The sequence below is a fragment of the Pleuronectes platessa genome, chromosome 5 (genome assembly GCF_947347685.1).
Source record: "Pleuronectes platessa chromosome 5, fPlePla1.1, whole genome shotgun sequence".
NCBI lineage: Eukaryota > Metazoa > Chordata > Actinopteri > Pleuronectiformes > Pleuronectidae > Pleuronectes > Pleuronectes platessa.
The window spans coordinates 17391148-17415311 of NC_070630.1; the positions used below are offsets into that span (position 1 = coordinate 17391148).

A 24164-nucleotide genomic window follows, 5' to 3' on the forward strand; every position below is an offset into this window, starting at 1 on the left:
GGGGATATCAGAAGATGGGTGCCTGTGTTAAAATGAAGAATGATTTTTTATTATTAAGTTTTACTTTAGTTTAGGTTCCACACATAACTTAATCATTTTGTTCATCAGCAACACATTATCTAAAGTATCAGGACTTTGAAAAGAATGTTTCTATTCCGACAAAAGAACCATACAGACAGAGGAAATGTTTGACAGTGGTCATCTGTATAGCGTTGGTTTTATAATTTCACACTGAGATTGGAAAGATATAGGAAACACATGCAGTGGGAATAGCCTGGGTTCAATTTGATTTAAAAATATATATATATTCTCGTGTATCGAATAAAAACTAATCTGTTTTAACATACTGAGAGCCAGTAATCACCAAGGAGAGTCAGTTAAACTTTTACAAGACATTATAAAAGGCATGAGCAGTAGGTTTAGTTTATCTTATTTTGTTTCTGATAAACCTTGAATGATATTTAAAGGATAAGAATAGTGCTCTTCCATATTTTTCTTATTGTCAACAAATGTCATGAAAAGGTCAAAGCCAGCGATGTGCAATATTAGTCCATCCCTCAATATTTTATGACTCCCTTACCCTATCTGCGGCTCTCTGCCCTCAGCCCATTAGTTCCTACTAAAAGCATCAATCTTTAAAAATGGTTTTCTATAACTGTATACTTGAATTCAAAATACTGTAGAAAATTTTCAATAATGTCCTGAAACAGCCTGCTTTGTACCTTACATCAAATATCTCTCAAACAGGAGTTCATAGTGGATTTTTTGGGAACTATTTTTAGGAGCAGATTAATACATATTTAATAAGTTCACAGCAGCAGACCTACTTATAAAAAAACTATGCCTATGTTAATGCGAATGCAGGAACACGTCAACCACTGTGGCTTATTTATGTGTTTTAATCGTTTAATGGAGCTCAATGGCAAAGAATATTAATACGTAGCAGGCTTTGGCTTCACAGACAGTCAGTGTGATTTGTTGGTTTTGGTCTTTTAATAGGATTTGATGACAGTAAGAAATAAAAGTGTCAATCTTGTCTTATTAAATTAATGTTTGACATATTATTAGTTGTACCAGAGTTGAATAAGGTAATTCAATTGTGTTAACTGGTGAAAATGACCAAATTCCCTTATGATATGAATGAAATTACAAATACCGCACTGCGACTGTAAACCAACCAGTGCAGTTTAGTCACATGAGGTCATAAGAAATTACCTGAAGGCAGAATTAGATATATCCTGTTGTTAGGCCGTGACCTTGACCTCTGACCGCCCCCATATCTAATCAGTTAATCTGTGAGTTAAAATGAACAATTAGGCCAAATTTGAAAAGATTCTCTTCAGGTGTTCTTTAGTGTTCACTGATCAAAACAGAGAAGGGTAAGGACACTTAACTTGACATTTGACCACTAAAATCTTATCAGTTCATCTTTGAGTGCATATGAATGTTTGTACCAAATTTTAGGAAATTCCCTCAAGGTGTTTCTGAGATATGGCTTTCACGAATCAATCTGGAGCATTCTTTATCAGTTCATAGAAACGTATCAGTGGCTTTTTTGTAGTTCCATTGTGAAACAATCTCAGTTGAGAATTTACTACTTATTACAACTAATAAAGCAATAGTAAGACACAACATGACCTTAGATTTATAACAGCATTAAGAAGAGTCAATCCCAGTCCCTGGTTGGGCTTAAAAAAACAGAGACTGCAGTGGTGGCGAGTACCTTTCGAAATGAAGTAAAAACCATCTACTTAAAGCTAAAAGAGCAAGTGGTAATAAAGCCAACAATGAGTGCCACTTTCAGGGATGTGTTGCTGTGTTTCCAGCTGAACGAGTGAGCTTAATGTCAGGACAGCATGAAGACAGAAGAGCAAATGGCAGAGGGGGAGAAAAAGGAGGGAGAAAAGAAAACTAGGAGACAAACTGCTCTGGTTTAAAGGCTCGCCACCGGCTAAATTGTTTCGACAGTTACCATGACACTGGGAACATATGGGTTCCACCATCAACGAGGCAACCATATGCGGAGGGAAGATTGAGGCTCAGTATTGTTCTTGCTCGCTCTTTTACATGCACAAACATACACAACACACACTTGTCCTTTGCTACACACTTCAACCCTCTAACATATTATTCTATCTGTCTGCTGTCCTCTCTGTAGCTTTCTCCCTTTTCTCGAGACATCTGACAAGTTTCTAAGAGATAATAAAGAGGAAATGTGGAACGAGTAAAACTGAAGAGAAGAACTGACTCTATGACAGTGGATGTAGAGGACGAGGGTAAAGAGAGGGAACGGCAGCAGACCACAGCGATGACTGTAACTAGGGCCCAGAGCCACACTGTCACATGGACAATATTGACACATCTTTGTTCAACTCCCACAGACTGGCCATTAATCAAATACATTTTCCACAACACAAGCACGCACACACAAACACACACACACACAGACAGGACACACACATAGTGCACACACACAGTGCACACACACAGTGACACTTTAAAGAACACAAGAAACCAAGGCTCGACTTTTCGGGGAAACTGTCACTTCCTTGGAAACAATTACTATTTGATGATGTGCCCTCCGTGTCCACATAATCCCTTAAATGTTTGAAGTAATTCCTCTGACCCTCCTTTTGAATCAACCTGCCTTCCTCCCTGATATCCCACTGTGTCACGGTCACAGTATCAATGCATCAGACAAAGCAGACGCGTGAATCTTTCCGTCTACTGACCTTATAAACATCCAGAATGCCGCATTGGTAGTCGAAGCGCGTGTAAAGCTCGTTCAACATGGAGATGACCTGCATGGGCGTGCACTGGGCGCACACGGCAGTAAAGCCCACGATGTCCGAGAACAGCATGGTGACATCATCGAATTTGCGAGCGGGCACCGGCTGACCCTGCCACAGTTTCTGTGCCACGTCACCTGGAAATATGGAGTAAAGGAGATCCACAGTTCTCCTCTTCTCCTCCTCCAGTGCCAGGTGAGTTCTTTCTAATGTGGCCTAGTGGAGGAGAGAGGGAAAGAGGGAGATGAACAGGTTTGGTTTTGCTTCGATGAAGACATTGTTAGCATGTGGGAGTACTGCACCTGGGGCCTGATGACATGGCTAAATATATATCATGATAAAAAAAACATTATATCAGTTATATACAAATATATATGTCAGTCTAGGTAAATCATTCAAAACTAGAGTATAACTCAGTGGAGTGCACACCTCTGCCAAGCCACAAGAGTTCTCTTATATTCAATCAAGCTGCAACAAATTGCACACACTAATATAAGTCTCCCATATGTTTCTTAGATCAAGATCCATGAATTATTGCCTGAGAAATCTGGGAAAACGTAAAAAAAGAAACGTCCTATCTAAAAAAAAAGTTCCCTGGATCTGCCCCTTTGGATCCACAACTAGATTTTCAGGGTTATTTTTTATGAATTCATCCTGCCACCAAGTATCACTCAGTTGTATTTGCGCAAACCTGCTGTCAGTCAAACAAACTAAAAAACAAGTGGAGAGATAACACGATCTCATTGGCAGTCAAAAATACCTCTAAACCTGCTTGAGCAATCGATGAACTCTATGTTTACATATGTTTTATATTGCTATTAAAGAAAGAATACGTTTTATTTTGATTGTGTAACCTTATGTAAATATTTGTGTCTAAGGGCGAGCTTCTTGATGCCAACTCGGGGCCATACCATTGTTGAAGCGGCATGTCGACTAAGAAATTGCTATAAATAACAGCGGCCTGGGGGAGTAGCTGCAGCGAGCGAGGGATGTAGTAAGCACATGCACAGGATGGATGGGTCAAGACTCAGTGACTTGCTCAAGGGTACTTTGAAAGCCAATTATAAGATCTAGTCCCAGGAGCCTCCATCTTCCAGCCGGAATGGATTTGAGCAGGCTACACTGAGGTTCAACCTGTCACTACAGCTGATGCACCGGATTTAAAATCAGTGTGTGGTCTCAAACATGACGGAGAACTCCAAACATGGCTGCAAAATGTGGAGAATATTTTCACTATGTCTATTATTGTAATTTGTCATTTAAATTGGTGGTCAATAGTGAAGAACTGTAGACAGTAATGGAATATGACTGTCAAGTATTTTAGTCTGCTGTTAAACTATTTAACGTGACCAAAGCTGCAGGTTGGAGATGCAGGGGGAGGACCCTGGGGTCCCTAGTGTATGTTGTGGCCTGTTGATAACTGGTAAAGTGCTGATTAAATCAGTTAAACCAAACCTCAAATCCTGTCATCAGTTCTACCTGTGCCATGACAGTCAGTTAGGTGGATTTTTCTAAATAAGGGGCCATTAAGGGGCCACAATTAACACACGTAGGGGCCAATTGCATATATAATTATACATCCTTATTGAACATATTTTACATTTAATTATCAGTTTCGTTCAAGCACATTTTGTACTTCAACAAAACTACGATTTTTTTATTTACAAAATGTCATATTTATTGTTAATATTGTAAGTAAGTGACTTGTGTATTTAAATAAAATAGTAGTGACAGTAGAGGGTCAGTCCCCCCTGGTCCCACCCCTGGATTTCCACCTGTACATACAGTAGTAGATATATGTAACACCATTCTCTAAGGCTAAGGAACATTTTCAATAAAACCCATATAACCCAACGTGGGGAAGTGCAACATCCAAATCATCATCATTGTTATTTTTCAATATTTTTAAGTGAAAACAAAACTACCAATCTCCCTAAAATGACTCATCACAGTTGCAATATCTGCCCAAATAATCACATTAAAATGTATTTCTAATTATCATTTATGTTTGAGTTCATATCGTTCATATGCTGGTCAAACTGTTCCATTAAAACTGCATGCATTACTCACATAATTGTCTCATAAAAAACAATATGATGAGCCCATTTTTCAACAATGGTATTGTTCTGTAAATACTCTAACACCCAGGTTTATGAGATAAACCATTCTACCTTAAGTTTGTCCATTCTCTTCTTCAGTCCATCCTGGGCTTTAGCCTGCTCCCCCACCAGGATAACGTCCCGTGTGGCATCATGGATGGGGATGTCTGACAGATAGAGTCCCCTGCCCATCAGCTCCTCCAGCTTATCGACACGTGGCGAGCCCAGAAACATCAGCGAGCTGGACTCCGGCACGTGGATCATCTGACCCTTCAGTTCCATGACCTGGCAGGGAGAGAAATCACATGGGAATAAGAAGGAGAATTCAGAAAGTCAGGCTTTTTGATGAGTTTTTCTAGAATAAGTTTTACACAATTATCCTGGGTTTATGCAGAAATACACAAGCTCATACTTAGGCTTTCATTAATATGGACGAGCGCAGTCCCCGTTCTAAATCTGCCTGTTTACTTGTCCTGTGTTATTCCTTGTCATAAGGGAGTCCTCCTAAAACAGTTCTACAATATTCTGTCACTTGTCATTGTTTGGTGCTGGACGTTGTGTGCAGAGCTTTTCATAAGCAGTTTATGGTTCAGGGTGAAGTTCAAAAGCTTGTGTTCATCCTACCTGGTCTATCTACAGTGAAGATCTTATTGTCAATGTTTGTCATAAAATGAAACTGAATTTGCTTTATTAGTTTTTTATGTTTTCTACAACCAGAGGTCGTTTTGATTATAACATACTCAAGAGAGTATTATTCTGGAGATTTAAGAAGAGATAGGGATGCACAGAAAACAAAAAAGGCATCATCCATCCATCATCTATTAATCTTTCAAGGTCGCACTGGAGCTGGAAGAAATCCAGCTGACATTGGAACGAGAGGCAGGATAAACCCCGGACAGGTTGCCGGTCCATCACACAGCTGACACACAGACACAAACAAACAATAATTTACCCAGTTCGATGAGCCAATTCACCTAACCTGTCTGCCTGGCTTCGGACTGTGGAGGAAGCCGGAGAAAAATACACACAGGCACAGGCGGAACATGTTGACCCACATAGAGGGACTGTAAAAACTGGGTAAACTGGTGACCTAGAAATCTAGTAGACAATCCTGTCATTGTCGTAATCACTGGGTTGACTCACACAGGCCATGTCCTTGAATGACCTATAATAATTCATGTAATGTTTTTTCAAGATTATATACTTGAGAGGGTGTAGGATGAATTAAGATGCAAACCTGCTAGGGAAGTACAGATATCTCTATCAGATGTGCGACATGTGTTTTTAAATAAACACGAACAAGACAGCATTTCCACAAACAGCACTGTCTCCAACAGTACCGGAAAGATATGACGAAGAATTCGTTTCACATGGTTGCACCTGCACATAATGACAAATGTGCAGGACCTGCTTAACAGAGGTGTAATGAGCACAAACTGAACGGACTGCCTCGTCTTTCTCGTATGTAGAAGAGAAACAGTGAAATGGTCTTGGGTGGGGAATTATCTAAGGAAATGATGGGAAAAGACATAACTGCCCTTTTAAATATGACTTTTAGGTGTTTCATTCTGCTAACCACCTCTGCTTGGGGCTCTGTGGATACACCGCTCTTCTTCTTCTCCCCCCCATCATTAGCGTCTCTCCCTCCTTGCTCCTTCCTTTGCTCTCTTTTCCCTTCTCTCCATCTCCACCTGTCTTACAGGGCTGCCTGTCTCTTCCCCTCTCCGCGCTCTTCCTCTTTCTGTCTCCCCCATTCCTTCTCCATAGTGTCAGATAGATTATTCCGCCAGTGAGCACACAGTAGCCCTGTTTTATTTATAGCACAAGGCTCTCCTATGTCTGCATAATGCATACAGTCTGCACACAGAGGTCTACACACAAACACACACACACACACAGTGTTTCCCTTACGCAGAATACATCCAACAGGGAAACACACACACACTGCCTTTGACACTGCCATTCGTGTGTGTGTGTGTGTGTGTGTGTGTGTGTGTGTGTTACTATAGAAATATGTATAAATATACGCATACATGGAAACATCCAGTATAGAATATGCACATGAGCTTCATAACAACATCAGGGTCAGAGTTCAAAACGCGTTTATCCCCTGGAACACAACTTGGTGTGATGAGTACAAACTACTATTTGACAGACACATTGATTCAGCTAGCAGGTACAGTTACCTATTGTAAAAGTACATGCCTACTGTAACTGTAGGACTTCTGCACATTGTGTGGCACATATATAAATGAATGAGGATATATATTTAAATGGGCACAGGTCTCCTCACTGTGCAGGATATACATGCATGTACATCTGCAGTAGAGGAATGTGCAGCTTACTATCATCCATCTCCATGGAGACAGTAAAATCAGGGAAGCCAGGAGCCAGATGCAAATGATTAACCGTCCTTGTAGAAATGTACTATTCTCGGTTCCTGCTGGGTCTTTAAACGTCTTTTTAGCTCAACATCACACTCTTTGGAATCAGTAAACAAAGTATTTGAGATGGCTGCTCTTGAAATGATGAGCTCAAATGTCACAGTCATCTCCAACAAGAAAGAAAAGAGAAGAAACAGAAAAACGTTGCCTTTAAACAGGCAGGAAAGCTTCTTACAATGAGATCTGGAATTAACTTGTCTCCTATAACGTCAAAATAATCATCAATCAATCACACTTTGTTTATATCTTAGAGCACGTTTCATCCAATCGAATGTAACACAAGGTGCTTCACATAAAAACCAAGAACTATCTCACCCATCTTCAGGACACGCACGAGAGCCCCTAGCCGACCGAACCCACCTGCACCCCTCAAAGACCCCCCCCCCCCCCCACCTCCCATCCATGAGACCTCCTCAGCCCCAACCGACCAGCGTGCATTGGTCGCTTTACCTGTGCAATGAAACGTCTCCATCAGAAGAAACACGGGCAAGCCCAGCCGCCAATGCACAACTCCCCAAAATACCAACCAGGAAACACTACAGGCAGAATTTAAAAAAAGGACTAAGATTTAGTTGGCAAGCTCAAACAAATTAAAGTGAACATGGAAAAACAAATAGAAAGATATGTATAAAAGAGAATGAAATAATGAAATCTGAAAAAAGACAGATAGAAATGATGGAAACAAGCACGTAATAAACAGGAAATAGCCTTTTATATCTACTTCAGCTACAATACTTGGCACATGCTACTGTAGGTGCACTCTAGTTGGATCAGCCAACCTGAAACCGAAGGCAAAACAAAGGTAACTAATCTATGACGTCCAGACTTTCCTGTGCGCACTGTAATGTCTCAAATGAGGACTGCACTGCATCACAACCTCAGACAGGAAACCTCATCAAACCGTCCTGCATCTCGTCTTACGGCTGTGCTGGTTTGTTTTACTGTGTCTCACTGCGTCTCTGCTGCAAAACCATCTAACTCTTGGCTTTTTGATCATGTACAGTCGGTCTAATTATACCAACATCTCACCATCTCTGAGTTTGTTTCTCTGTCACTCTCATTTTCCTGTCACAAACCCTTTCTCTATCTCACACACATACCCCCCCCCCACACACACACACACACACACACACACACACACACACACACACACACACACACACACACACACACACACACACACAAACACACACAACGATGCACAGATACAAACCACACATGGACACACACACACATCCCTGGAGACAGTTGTGTTGGCCTAGTTGTGTGTCTCTGTTTAACTCAGCGCTCTTCTCTCCTGCCCGCATCTCTGTCACCACAGCAGAGAGGAGGTGAGTGAACAAAGTGAAAAAGGAAACAGAGTGGTGAAGGGAAAAAAAAAAGAGTGACACAGAAGACGTGAGGACGAAGAAGGGAAAATAGTAGCACTGGAGACGTGACAAAAGCCTGTCGGGGGAGTAAAAACATCATAAAACACGTGCTGAAAGAAAACTCGATAAAAGACTTGACTGTACTTTAGGGAGGCAGAATGTAGAGAAACTAAGAGCAGATAAAAACACAACAATATGCTTTGCCCTAGTCCGGTGTGTTGGCGTGATTACTCTTTGTAGCAGGTTGTTACACGTTTACACCAAGCTTTTCTTCAGGGTCGCTGGATTGTCATCACGAGGAGGTAAACAATATTTCAAGGTAGCTCTGTGCCTGAAATCTTCACAGACAAATTTCTTGTTCGAGTGTTATATAACGGGACATCAGCACAGCTTTTAATGGAGCGCTTGTGCAGCAAAAGTAAAAAAATATAAGATCCTTTATCTTCTTAAAAGCAAGTTCATCAGTATTCTTTCAGCTAGATGCATATATCAACAAATACTGATTTAGACCCAACTACTACTAATCACATGTAGAGCGAGACCAAAAATATGTCAATGCCTTTTTTTCTCTATCAAATTATTATGGAAGCTGTGTAATAATCAAATCTATCATAAGTATTATGGATTGATGTCCTCAATCTTCATGACCTGCCCTTCAGAATTGCCTTGATTCCCCTTTAGGTCACTCTCTATGCATAGTTGTGTTTATTTTCTCTTCATGTATGCTTGACATTTGTGTACATGCACAAGTTTGTATAATGATTTCGTACCTTGTAATCACGAGGGCTGAGCATTACGCTACGTGTGCTGCACATTTGACATATGACGGATGTATTACATGTACAGATTCAGGTTATTAGTGCCATGGGCAACAGGGAGCTGAAGTAGGATGAACAGGAGTGAGGGGAGGGGAAGGGAGGAAAAAAGGCTGAAAGGGCCAGAGATGGAAATAGAGGCAGAGGGTGACGAGAGAGAGAGAGACACACATGAAGAGACGGAGATGCACTGGATGTACGAGTGAAAGAGAGGAGGAGAGGAGGAGAGGAGGATAGCGGAAGGTGGAAGGTGGAACGGACAGCTAATGGATTGTCGTTTGTGAGCAGACTCGGGCATGTCAACAGGCTCTCATTTGCATGAACAAGCACTGAGCAGCAACGAGTCAATGAGTCAGCCTCTCTCATCCTTCTCTCTCTCTCTCTCTCCCTCACACACACACACACACACACACACATAAATCCACAAAAAGATACAACACACTTATCTTGTGAGACCCCGGCTGTATTGTGCGGCACTTTCACAGTACATTCACTCTCACAGAAAAACATGTGCACAAGCACAGGCGCTCAAACTCACAACACATTACAAAACACACACACACACACAAGGCACAAGGACACTGGCTGCTTCAGTTTAAAGAGTCGGCAGGAGGTTAAAATGCTGATTTCACATTTAAATACACTGTAAATTTGAAAGTAATCGGTTACTAGGACTGTTTGAGTCACACATAAACTCTTCAGTTCTTTCACACACTGGAACATCAGTCATGTAGTTTCGTGATTCCTTTAAAAAAAAAAACTCACACAGACATAAGTTATAATCAATTTAAAGCCTTATATGTTTCTTCTTAGAAAAACATTAACGACTGATATCATAGACTTTATATAAAGATATTCAAATCATCTCCATCTCTATCGTCCATACAAGCTCCGTTGTACAAAAATGTATTCGAAATATCCCTTCTACTGTTCCAGCCATCTTGCCCTTTTGACATCTTTTGGAGCTGCTGTCAATCATAACATTTCACTCTGTTTTTATAGCATCAAATAACTAATTTAAACCCACCTTGCTGGAAACATCGCACTGAAACAAACAACAGTATGTAAAAACATAATAAAAAGACAGACACCATCTTTGAGAAACATTTGTTTGACGTGTACTTTGACTGTTTAGTCTGGTCCACTTACATGGAGGAGGCGGGATTTATGAGATTTTATCTGGCTTCACTTTCGAGGAGTTGTCATGTTGTCCATCTTTATCTTCAGTCTATGGCCTATATGTACTAAAAGTCATTCAATTAGAATATACATTTTAGACTTAACAGATATGGAAATACGGCTCTGAGGCCAGAATTGGGAAACGAATTGAGAAATGACAAAATGCCAACTATGCCCAAGTATTTAATCAAAATTGATGAAGCAACATCCCAAATATTAGCAGTAATGGATGGTCAACATAATGTGTCTGATTTCCGATTTCTCCCTATGTGAAAAGTGTGTAAAGTCCCTCCAATAACTTGTCCTGGCTTAAAGAAGAAGAACTTGAAACTCAAACCACCTTAGAAATCTAAAAATGAAGATGGTAACTAAATGTACTAAATAACACAAGCAGACCTTTGTGAGATGGCAGAAATCATCCATCCAATGTGAGAGTATATTAAATAAAAACAGTATGAACGCAAGATATTTCAAACTAAAACCAAGTTGATTTGTTGCGCTGTTATTTCTTTATTACTTATTTTTCTCCTCTCTTACATTTTCCTCCACCCTGGTTTGTAAATGTATCCAGAGTAGACAGAGGTTCATAGGGCAGTGATTTTCAAAGCCTTCTCCGGTGAACAAACAAACCGCCACGGCACTGATTTATCTAGAAACAGATCAAACGTGGGGCTAATGTCAAGATTCTCTTTGTACTCCGACACGCAGGTGCACACATGCAGATACAGAAACCCCTACAAACACAACACTAGCATTTGTTTTAACATCAGATGTGACACAGCAGATTTTAGTATCCTGTTGGTTCCTAAACCAAGATATATTTGTTGGCTGTCAAAAATCTTCCTTGTCCTCTATCTCCATTTTAACAGGCCTGCGACATGAGGCGAAAATGAGAAAAAAAGCAGGATTAAAATTTCCATCCATCTGTTATTTATACAGCTTCTCATTTCTCGGGTCGCAGGGGGAGCTGGAGCCAATCTCAGTCTGATATTGGGTGAGAGGTGGGTGGACAGGTGCCAGCCCATCGCAGGACCAACATACACAGACAAGCTTAATCTGCATGTCTTTGGACTGTAGGAGGATGAACACTGAAGAAAAGCTACATGCAGAAAGAGAGGAATTTGAACCAAGAGCGTTTCTTCTTGGCTCCACCGTGCTTAAATTGAAATATTAAAAACATCCAACTTTGTTAACATCAACTCAAAAAAGCAGTTGTTGATCAAACAGCGCACTGGTTCAGGCTTGAACCCTTTCTACATGTTTGTTTAAACATCTAACACTCACCATAAGCCACAGCTCGACCAAAAGTGCAAAGGTTTTAGTCCAGGGACCATTTTTCAAGGAGGGTTAGGGTCTAAAGACCAGGGGAGATAGGCAAATTATTATGCTGATGCCGATGTAAGACTTGGGTTGAGGCAACACTGGATATGTGACGAGCATTAGTTTGAAAAGAAATTCTAAATGCCCCAAATGCTTGATTTAAAGATAGAAAATTCAATTAGCTACTGCAGATTGACCGTGAGATGAATGAGACTTGCTCCTGGCTCAAATACCAAGGATAGTTAGTGTCCTCTACACAAATCAAGCAGGCTAACTTCCACACAGCTCGTCTATCATGCCTGACAACCAATAAAAACAACGGCTCTTAGCTTCAAATTCATATAAAAAATCCAATTGCTACCTTCCAACTGGTAAATGGAGCTGAAGATGGCAAATAAGTGATTCTACGTTTGCTTTACAACTCAGCACTTAGGCACATCATGATGAAACCACTTTTTCTTGTTTCAAAATCTAAACCTGCTCCACTTCTGTCTGACAGAGACACAGCAAGTCTAGGTGAGGAGGATTTACATGAAATATACAGGGGACTGTAGAGTGAGGGGAAATGAGATGATGCACAGGTTGGAGGAGAGCTTTTGACAGTGCACCCTGTGAACGCGCCCCTATGCGCTGACCCCCGGCACTCACACTAAGCAGAGGGACAGAGAGAGAGGCCGTTTGACCTTTTCAGTAGGTCTACGGATGTCTCTCGCACAGCTCATGTCCCTGGGCAAAGACAGGAAAGCAGTCAAACTGAAACTCCACTACAGGCCACTCAAATGCACACACACAGTGCAGCACAGGGGAATGTGGCCTCTTTACCTTGGCATGTCGCCTTCTCTCGTTGCCCTTTCAAGTGAAAATGTCAGCCTGTCCCTCTCTTTCTCTCTGTCCCTTTTCCGCCTCTCTGCCCAGGTGACAGAAGATTCATACGGCAAAAAGAAAGAAAAATAGAGTCCGCCCACCACCACTCCGCAAACACACGCTGCAACGCAAATCCTTCAAGTGTCTAGCAGAGAGTGTTTGGTGCTCGGAGGCAGTGTCTAACTTTAACCTCAGCGACGCCAGGACCGATCACTGGTGACACACGGAACAGGGAATAGAATGGGAAGCTGCCCTGATTCAGTGGGCAGTAAATGGGACGGATGAGGTAGACAGATGATTATGAGGCCACTGTACAGAACCAGAACACAGACACCTCAGCTAACCTTGAGCTGAAAACAGCTGTGACTGAAACTCCCACTCATTTAGCATAGAACAAGTTTGAAACATTATAAATGGTTTATCAAGACTAGCACACAAGCTATGGCCACGTAGGTCCAGTGTTTTGATCAGTGAGGCAGCAGTAATGCAATGTGATCAGAATGACACGTAGGCTGTGTTTAGAGATGGACGACTTGACAACTCCCCAAAGAGTGAAGAAAGAGTGTCTTGATTGCCCCTGAATCTGCAGTTGTAAACAAATTCCTTTTCCCCCTGTAATATCCAGGTCAGTGTGCTTCCTCCATCACTCTGTATACATTAGTCATCATGAGGGAAGAAGACAACACTTAAAGTTGAACAATAGACCTATTTTTGCGTGTGACTTGAGCTCAAGATGCATGTGGCTCTCTCACACGTACACAAACATAGAGACACACAATCCTGCACCGCAGCCGGACTGATCAATTTCTCCTCTGTCAGTTCTGTTTAGCGTCAGGCTGCTTGGTGCTGTCACTGACAGCCTGCAGAGACCATCCGATCAATACATAACTGGATACAGCACACAACTCCGATTGTTTCGTTGTTTTGGGCAAATTGGAACCAGTTCAAATCTCACGCCTGCAAAACATCACTGGCCTGCGGTTGTGATGTAACATTTAGTGGAATGAATTTTTCTTTCTCTTTTACATTCAAGATGTGACACACGCATATTATCAATGGGCAACAACATTGCTATACCTGCGTAAAAGAAAATATCTGATATTTTCACCTTAATCATACTCTGGTCTTGTCCAGTCCTCTGTATTCTTGTGTTCATGACAAATGTCTTCACAGCTTATTTTGTGCATGCCCACTGTTGCTTTGTGTAAAGAGCATGTTTCGTCTGTTAGCACTGCAAGGCTGAACCACTGCACCAAATTACTGCTACACAGACGTCTGCCTCACCCAATATATTTACCTGGAACACAATGTTCTACTCTGCTGTTAGGCAGATGCTTGATATAGACTTTATCGCCACCTAATGCCCCGGCATGCTTGTTTGAGCGATTGTCGTTGGTTTTTTTCTCATCTGGACTGAGATATTTAGTAAAACGAGGGTCATGTGGAAAGATCATTTTTGTTTTAACAGAGTGGAAGTTATCTGTTAGAAAAGACAGCCGCACTTGTACAGACAAGGCATCAGACACTACACATCCTCTCTGGGATAACACTGTGGAAACTTACTGCTACTACTAAGTATCATCCGTGAAGCTAAAGGTTGATATTAGCATATAATAAGATGCAGGTCCAGAATGTCACTGTTGTACACAGAATAAGAAAAATACACAAAAGATCACCAAGAGCAGCCCTCTCAATATTTGGCGATATGCCATTAATTTAAAATTCTTTGTTAGAACCATGTTTTAAATAAACCATATTTTTAATAAACCATGTTATTCATGACCTACCAGCCATTTCAGCCACTGCAACAGTATTATTCTTTCATGTTTTATCATTTTAAGGCGTTCTGGGTTGACAGTGGAGACAGCGGAGCTCCGTGGTGGCATGTCTGGATTTCAGTTTACCATGCATTTATCCGGCCATGAACACATCATACATCAGAACTTCTTGTAAGATGACCATATTGCTTCAGAAACCCCCTCCCCCCACATCAGGGGGCGTGCACCCAGCCATTGCTTTGCCTTTTCAAAACCATCAATTCGGCATTCACACCATCTTCATGCCACAATTGATCAGCTATGCAGAGGTGAGGAAATTGTTTGATTTCCAAAATGGTCGAACTGCCAGTTGTACAAACCACTTCTTACCTTGTATAACTGTCTCTGCAATAATATTCTTTAGTATATGGTAAAAAAGCATGATCTGTACAGTGTCATCTGTTATGTGTGACATCTTTACCTTCTCCTTGGTACCAGTCTGTGAGGCGTCAGGCCTGGTGCGGATGGTAAACGGGGAGGCAAGCCTCAGCAGGATGCCCTGGAACGAAGGCTCCATCTTGGGCGAAACAATCTCAAAACATTCCCTGAAGGAGAGGTTCCGGTGAGGCTCTAGGCGAGCCTGTCGCCTCAGTCCTTCTCCAAGCTGCAGTAGCTCCATGCGAGGCCCCAGGACGAGGTGGAACGGAAAGGCACGGCAGAACGTGGCCATGGCGATGCGCAGGTCGCTGGGGTTGGTGGACAGAGAGAGGGGAGGCCTGCTCACTGAAGCAGCATTGGGGAGGGAGGACAGGGAAGGAGGGCGTGTCTCTTGGATTTGGAAGGACAGACACACAGTGGGGACAGAGGTTGGAAAAGGGGAGGGAGGGGACGGAGACGAGGTGGGTGAGGCAGTGGGGGACGCAGTTGGAGTCGGGGTTGTAGAGTCGCCGTCGGGGTGTTCTGTATCTTCATTGGGTAATAAAGGAGTTAGTGGTGGCACTTCCTCCACCTCAACCTCTGAATGAAAGATCCGCCTGGCGACTGCTCTGATCAACCCTGGCATGACCAATCCAACAACAGGAGCTGGGTTGAAACAGTGAAGTAGCAACACCTTTCCCTGTCCATCTCCTCGCTCTACAGCGTTGTCCAACTTTCTTCTCCCTTTCTCCTCCTCATGGGGATCCTTGCACTGGAAGGAGGGGCTCTCCGATGAGGCCCGACGTCCTGTGGAGGTTCGAATGTGTTCTAAAATGGCGTCAAAGCCGTTGAAGAAATCCTGGAGGTTACCACCTACAGCCCGTAGCACTCGTTCATTTTCCTCAAAGCAGAGGCTGAAGAACTCCTCTCCAAAATGTTCCCGCAGCTCACAGAATGGTAATCCTGGGAAAGGGAGGACGTAAAACATGAATGTGTGCAATGCAAAAACCATTACCTCTGCTCCATGGTTTGTTTAAGCTAAGATTTAAATGCAGCAAAACATAATTTCAACATATTAACCACAGAAAAGCAATGCAATCAAACATCAAAGCTGTGCAATAATTATGAATCAATTTTAATTAGATGAAATAATCATATGAATGAATTACGAGGTAAAGATAGGATTCAATTATTAAAATTTATATTATTTATAAATAGAAACAAACAACGAGAAAATATAAATACCAAAATGTGATAAAATATGACATTTTTTGGAAGCACTAATGAAGACATCACAACTGGTCTGTTCCTAGCTGAACTCACTCAGGTTAGTTTAACATGGTGCATCTACTTATTCCAGAAATCTCTGTCCATCTGTATGTGGCTCATATGTGTCGAGAATCCCTGATCTTCTCAGCTTCACACTTGGCCTGTGTATTGTTAAGGGCCCAAGGTCGGAGTGCGTGTGGTGCGTTTGGACATACAATATGTTTAATATTAATACAATTTGAATAGGTCTGTAACAGCGGCGGCTGGGACTCATCAACGTAAGTAACCACTGTAGATCAAAACAACAGCGCATTCACAACAACCTGTTCGGGCTTCAGCGTACGGAGTCAAGCTTCACCAAACAGGCAAACAGCTCTGGGGAAGCTTCATGGTTCTGCGGATTGATTCCACCAGCAGGTCTTTCCACAGCTCAATTACTGCAGGTCATTTTGACAGTTAGCTGCAACCAGTATTAACATAGGCCAAGCAAAAAGACAATTCCGTAAAGGCAGGTGAAGAACAGCCACTGCACTAGTAGTATTTATAGCGGCTTACACCTATTAGAGAGAGGTAAGATAGGAGCCGGGCTGATGTAGAGTTTGGTTTTGTTTGCCAAGCTTTCAATTTAGCATTGGGAACTGTAATGTTCATCTCTGGTCAAAAAGTGGCTAAAAGGCATTTGCTCAACATTAGGGGCAAATAAGGACCTTCGACAGGAGCTCAGAGCTGAACTGCTGTTGTTTAAACTGAATGGATTACGTTGAGCTGTCATAGGCACAGATGCCTTCTTCGGCACTAAGGCTTCCTGGACGCCTCTCTGGGGTTGTATTTCTGGCACATCCAACTGGGAGGAGATCCCTGGGTGGATCCTGCACATGCTGTAGGGATTATATATGCCATCAGGGTTCCCGTGCAGGAAGAGCTGGAAGATGAGGCTGGTGGAGAGGGATGTCTGAGCTGCTTGGCTAGCCTGCCAGCATGAGTAGCACCCAGATAAGCAGCATAAAGTGGATGGATAAATGGATAAACTACTTCCCAACTCCCAGTTGCTATAACAAGCTGCAAAAACATGCAGTATAATTACACATTGAATGGCCTGCACAGCGCAAATCGGCTCTATGCTTTGATTTACTTGAACATGGACCTAAGGTTTTTCAATCACAACTAAGAGCGGGGAAGGTACAAAGAGATGGAGACAGAGAAGGGTGATCTGAAGGCAAAGGCAGGAGACCAAGAGTGGAAAGCTGAGAAGGAGAGTGACGGAGCTGGATCGGAAGAGAAATGAATACAGTTAATGCAGTGGAGGTACCTCTGCACAACAAGACAGGACAAAGGATGAGGTCTAGGAAGAGGTAAAATGCTTTAGATAGAGGCAGGAAGAGATGTGAGATGGTACAGAGGGAGCACTGGGTGACTCACCAGGACAATCTGTGTGCATGTGTGTGATACGTTTTTTTCATGAAAAGCCACAGAGACAGTAGAAGCCTCCAGTGTGAGTCATGCTGGGTGTGTGTGTTTTTGCATGTGTAAATAGTTGTATACTTGTGTCTGCATGCGCACTACCTAGGACCTTTTTTTCATCAAAAGTGTATACAGTGAGTGTTTTAGAGGTGAAGCCTTTGGGGGATGGTTTTGGGTGGATGTGGGAAGTGTTCACACCGTAGACTGCACGTAAAGATGGTTGTGAATCTTCACTTCCTCCCACTATCCAGAAATAAAGCCAAAAGACATCTTGCACCAATGATTTCACTTGAGACTGTCCTGTAGTGATAGGGGGATGGTCCCACAAATCAATCATAAATCTGTTTCAGCTGTCAATTGTGATGTTTCACCCTGTTTTTATAGACTTAAATAATTAATTTAAACCAAACGCAATATAACAATTGAAAACACATCAGTATGATAAGAACTACTTTAAATGACAGATGCCATCTTTGAGTAAAAAATATATGATGGTGTACTTTTTAGTTTCGTCCATGTCCCATCGTCTAACATGGTGGAGGTGGGATTTATAACCCATACTGCATTCAGCCACAAGGTGACGATAAAGACACTTTGGCTTCATTTCTGAGGAGCTGATATTTGCATAAATCCCTTTATCTCTCCTCTCCCCTAATACATACACACATCTTGTAATGCTTTACAGACTTACCCAGTATGGTAGCCATGTACTGTAGGATTTGTAAGACATCTTCCTCGGAACCCGAGTTTTCTAGAAACGGGCACTTCTCCTCTTTCTTCTCTCGTCGCCGCTCTTCACTCGAGACCTCCTGACACCTGCAAAAGACACAAATCAAAACATTCACATGCTGGACGAGCCACGATTAGCCAATGAGATCACGGCAAGCTAATGAAGAGTAAATAAGCTCGAAGCTTTATCTCTAATATAATAATGTAATAATATAATATCTGTGAGATAATCACACACTGAAATATGATATGAAGTATTAAGTCGATCACATCCCCAAAGAGACACATTTACAATGCTGGAGGCCCCAGGACAGAAATGAATTATGTGTGCTAATGTATCATCTGTATATATACACATTTTTTCACTATATGTGCTTCATGGACATTGCTAGAACAAGGTGTGCCTGGTTGAGAGTTGTGGGCGTGTGTGTGTATGCGTGTGTGTGTGTGTGTGTTTGTGTGTGTGTGTCCTGTGGGACTTAAAAAGAGAGGAAGAAGACAGGCAGGCAGCGAGAATACGGGGTAGTAGAGACAGTGAATGCCTCACAGAGACTGATCTGATTTGTGTGGATTTATTCACAAATGTAATTGTAGTCTACCTTAAAATTTCTGGTGTGTGTGTGTGTGTGAGAGAGAGAGAGTGCGTGTGTGTGTTGGGTGCATGAGTGACAGAAATGACAGACAGGCACACAGACAGACAGAGAAGTGAGGAGAAATAGACGCAGAGGGGAGAGAATGAGTGATGGGAAGCCGGTCCAGGTAGACAGCGGGTGACAGGGGGAGTAGCTGAGTGTGGAGAATGACAAAAGAGGACGAGAGTCAAAAAAAGAGCCAGTGAGAGACACAGACAGCAACAGTCTTACCTGATCTCTTGTTGTCTGTAGAATTGTAGAGTTCTCTGCAGAGCCTCCTGAACCATCGGCGTCTGTAAGAAAAAGTCAATGCATGAGACAAGTGTGAGTGTTTGTGTGCGTTTACATCACAAATGTAATTATCTGCCTTAAAACATCCGTATTGCACATATTATTAAAATTCCTACTGATAAAATAATTTTAATACGAGTGTGTGTGTTTGTGTGTGTGTGTGTGTGTGTGTGTGTGTGTGTGTGTGTGTGTGTGTGTATACGTGTGTGTGTGTGTCCACAGCTGGCGTGATTTGCGTTTGTCACTGACAGCCTAAGCTTGAGAGGGCGGGACCAATGTGATTATCTGTGATGCAGCTCAAATGCCGGACTGTAGTGACAATACTAGAACATAGAGTGCCAGCTGGAGAGGTCATTCTGAGGCCGCCGCCCATTCTGCACTGATACAGTAATTTGTTAGCTTGGCCTGTGTTAATGCTGTTTTCTCTATGAAACTGTAAAAAAATAAACTGCAGTAATTGAGCTACAGCAAGTAAAGAAGCTGAAGCTGAACTACCCCCTAAGCACAAAGAGCTGTTCGCCTGTTCATTCAAGCTCGACTGAGAATCCAGAACTGGAGAATCAGCTGCTGCTGCCGTCAATGCGCCTGTTGTTGTGAATGTCCCATTGTTGTGATTGACAACGTCAACATTGTTCGCCTGTTAATTTAGAGTTTATTAATATTGATTGTATTGCGAGTCCAAATTGCAAACAGACAGACAGATAGACAGACAGACAAACAGACAGACAGACAGACAGACAGACAGACAGACAGACAGACAGACAGACAGACAGACAGACAGACTGAGATTTCAGAAATATGCCAGTGGTATGAGTTAGTATGGCACCATTTCATTGAGTGTCGCGTCCCTGTAGGTAATTTGATCGTGCTCATAACTCATCACAGAAAGTGAAAGCACCCGTACTTGTTGTGTATCTGAGGACATAGAGGAGGACATGTTCAACTTGGTACGCAGGCTGCCTCTTAAGGCACAGTGCCACGCCCCACTGCCGCACAGACATCAAGGTGATGTTTGCCAGTTCATTCAAAGTGTATTAATATTGAAGATATGTGTCCAGATCACACCCAATTTCTGCATTTAGTAGATAGTATGTTCATCGATTATTCTCAACAACACTGGAAATAACTCCTATTAACACAGAAACACTTGTAGCTACAGCGACAGCAACACTTCAACTTAGCATCAACCAGAGTAAGATGGGCACAAGCTACTGTGTAGATCTTATAGCTGGGAAATACTCAGTGGGCTATTCAGACTATTTGTGAGAGAGAACTCAGCTCCCCTCTGACACATGGGTGTGAAGGTCCACAGTATACAGTGGAGTAGAGGAGCTGTTTTCTCATGACAGTCGACCTCAGCATCCTTGATTCAGCTACTCATTTACCACAGAGCTTTCACAGTGTGTGCACACAGGATTCTGCAGCAGGACCAGGCACACAGGCACAATACTGTTATCACAGACACACATGTGCAAACACACTGTACCGATACATCATCATTAGTCTGCATTGTTACAATCGTTGGCATGTTTACTGTGCACACAACTTCGTACTCCGTCACACACATTAATCTCACTCAGTCACACAACAATCGCGCTGAGACGGAAGGATTTGGTCGGCCACGATTCTCTGGTTGTTGGGATATGGTGAGTTTTTAAAGCACAAATTATCAACGCTGAGAACAACAGAGTCATTTTAAATTAAGCGCACATAGACACAGTGCAGTGGAGAAGTTCTCCAAATTTCCATTCGTGTATACTGGCATGGTCTATCATAACAAGAGCAGAGGAGAAACCTGAGGGCAGAAGTTTCACGTGGGCACAGAACCAGCGTGAGCCCGGGCAGAAGAGCTGAAGCTGGAGCAAAGGAAATCTGAGTGCAAGCGCATGGTTTTGACTGAAAGCATCGCAAAATCAGAACGTGAAATTTGGGGCAAACACACATTATGAAATGTGAACTGGAGGGAACCAGAGATCAATCCACCAACCTGATAAGTCAGAGACACGCTTTATCGTATGAGCCACAGCTGCCCACAAATACCTGGGTTATATGAAATTTACACGATTTTTCTGATTATGGACAGTTTACCTCTTTCACAGAACTTGAACTCCCTACAGAGACTCTAGGTAGTTTTGATAACCTTAAAATAAAAGCTTCAAAATCGTTTTGATGGTACACAAACTTATAATAGTGAGGATGTCAAGTCTGTCATTGCAACAGCGCCCCCTGGACGCCTTGAGCTGCACTACTGTGCTGGAACACTACAATCTGCTTTACGGCTTTAAGAGACAAGTAGCTCGCCATTCCCAGTATGGACATCATGGCATAGCCACCAAAGAAACCGAGGAGGACATCATTTGAGGAAACGAAGAATAGGAGAAGAGAAAGCGAACGCAGAAACAGAACAAGAGTTAATATCGGAGCATAATTCACTCGAGCGCTAAAAGAGGCCAAAAGATGTAGCACAGATGCTGAACTGACGTTGTTTTTATTGTAAAAGTAACTCGTAACTTTTGCTTGTTGAAGTTTCTCTGAGGTTTAGCAAGTTAGCCTCAAACTTCGATGTGAATTAAACCGACATGCTTGTACATAACTGAATCGGCTACTTGCTTGCTGTGTTAGCTTGTTGGCTTTTATGCTATTGTCGACATGGCTCTTTGGCTTCTGAGGGCCTCCTGCTTCTTCTCCATCAACTTGTGAACAAATGAGTGTGTGTACAGTTTTGAGCACCGGGAGGCTCAGACCACAACTGGTTATTACAACTTAGTTTTACGCATCCCACCTGTAGGGGGAGTATAGCCTAGAGGAAATCTTGCATTCCAACAAAGACATTTCCAATGTGTACAACTGCATTACAATGACCAATCTGTGAATCCAGCAAGGTGGAGCGAGCCTTTATTAAAAATGTTAATGAGATAATTTCCTGAGACGGAAGATGAAACCACAGATTCATCATTTACCAGAGTAATCATACCACACTTGTGTCACACTTGTCATATTTGTGGCCAACACTCTGGGCCTTTTGATCAGTATCTTGGGTCAGCAAGCTAATGGCGACCTTCCATGTAACCGGGAGTGGGAGAGAAAGTGAATGCACACATGCAAGTGCGTGTGTGTTGTTGCTTCTGGGTCAGTGTGGTCAGGGTGAAGACAACCACAGAGAGAGCATGCTCTGTTCTCTCTGTCATGGTCCATTGCAGTCAACAACAGGCACTGGCACTGCACGCAGCCGCTGTGTGCGTCCGTGCATCCGTGCATGAGTGCGTGCGTGAGCGAAGCTAGATTGATTTCTGCATGTTCCTACTCATGGCAGCAATTAATATTTTTGATGGAACCACCACTATTAACCCACATTTACTCTCATATACATTTACCCTTTTTCATATCCGTGTGACCAAAGCACGTCACCATAATGGCCCTTACATATTTAGTTATTTTTCCAAGCCTCTATTTATGTCCAGCTGATGTCTGTAACTGCACGTAAATGTGCTGTCATGCAGACGGAGACACACATCCACAATCCTACCCATATGTAAAATTTAGGATGTCACAAGTGAGTGTGATGCAACCCTGTCTTTAAGTGTCCCCCTTACCCTGTTATTCAGTCGCTCTATCAAAGATCAGGGTGAGTATAAGAGCTGCAGTGGAGGACTGAGGTTGGCTCTCGCTGACCCTGTCCAATATACACTAACTTCAGATTTTAAGCTGTGCTGTTGAATTTCATTATTTTTGCAAGGTTGTGCATGGGCAGCAAAGACACTGACAGTGGCTGCACTCCTCTATCGATTTCTCTTCAACATCTATTTCCCCCAGGAACGAGACCGCAGGGTCTGAGCATTCGCAGTTTGGAGAAACCTATTCCCGCAACTTTCAGTGGTCTACTGAACACAGAAGTTCACTTATTATGTGGGGGAACAAACATAAATACTGTGAACCTGGAACAAACATGAGATCCAGATTCTTAGATCAGAAGCAAATTAAAGGACAAATAACCTTTCTCTGTTAATGAATTACCTCCTCCAAGGAGGTTCTATTTCCACCTCTGTCCATTTGTTTTTGTGTTTGATTATTGATTTGTTTGTAATTAGAATGACTCAAAAATTACTGAACACATTTCTATGAAACTTAGTGGAAGGATGGGACATTGGTCAGAGAAGAACTTATTCACCATTGGCATGAATCTTCAATTAATTCAAGTATCTTGATTAAAATGTTTAGGCACATTGAAATTCAATGTGGATCCAAATAAAACCCCTTGATCTAGTGAGTATTTAAAGGCACAAACTACCTCTGACTTTGATAGGCTGAGAAACTTGTCAATCAAGCAGACACTACCGCAATACATTCCTCTCTCTATACTCAATAACTCATTAATGGGGAAATCAAAACTAAGGTACATCAGAAGTGACACTGTCGATGCTGACATTGATCAATTGACACACAGTCCTGCAAATGGAGCCTTAATACCGCTGGTTCCACTGAGAACACCATACTTTACACTTTCAGCTCTTATTTTGGTTATCTGCACAGACTTAACTAAAACAATATCCCCTCATTCTAAACGGATAACTCTGGTTTATAATTTATAATATGCAGAGTATGAAACTGCAGACTGTTCAGGTTTACGAGTAGCTATTGAAGAACACTTAACAAACTAATGAGAGGGCAAACATGTGGGAGATCTTCTGGAAAGGAGAATTCATAATTTCTGTGTCCACCAGTTCGTTG

General features: G+C 42.3%; 1 protein-coding gene across 1 annotated transcript in view; it reads right to left on the reverse strand.

Moving 5' to 3' along the window:
- Positions 1 to 24164, reverse strand: part of gucy1a2 (guanylate cyclase 1, soluble, alpha 2) — a 38654-nt gene that overhangs the window by 11930 nt on the left and 2560 nt on the right. The window contains exons 2-6 of the mRNA XM_053423592.1: positions 19377 to 19438; positions 18476 to 18600; positions 15119 to 16017; positions 4961 to 5173; positions 2733 to 3005 (exon numbers count right to left, since the gene is read on the reverse strand). Of these exons, the coding sequence (XP_053279567.1) occupies positions 2733 to 3005; positions 4961 to 5173; positions 15119 to 16017; positions 18476 to 18600; positions 19377 to 19438 (1572 nt within the window). The remainder of the gene's footprint in view (positions 1 to 2732; positions 3006 to 4960; positions 5174 to 15118; positions 16018 to 18475; positions 18601 to 19376; positions 19439 to 24164) is intronic.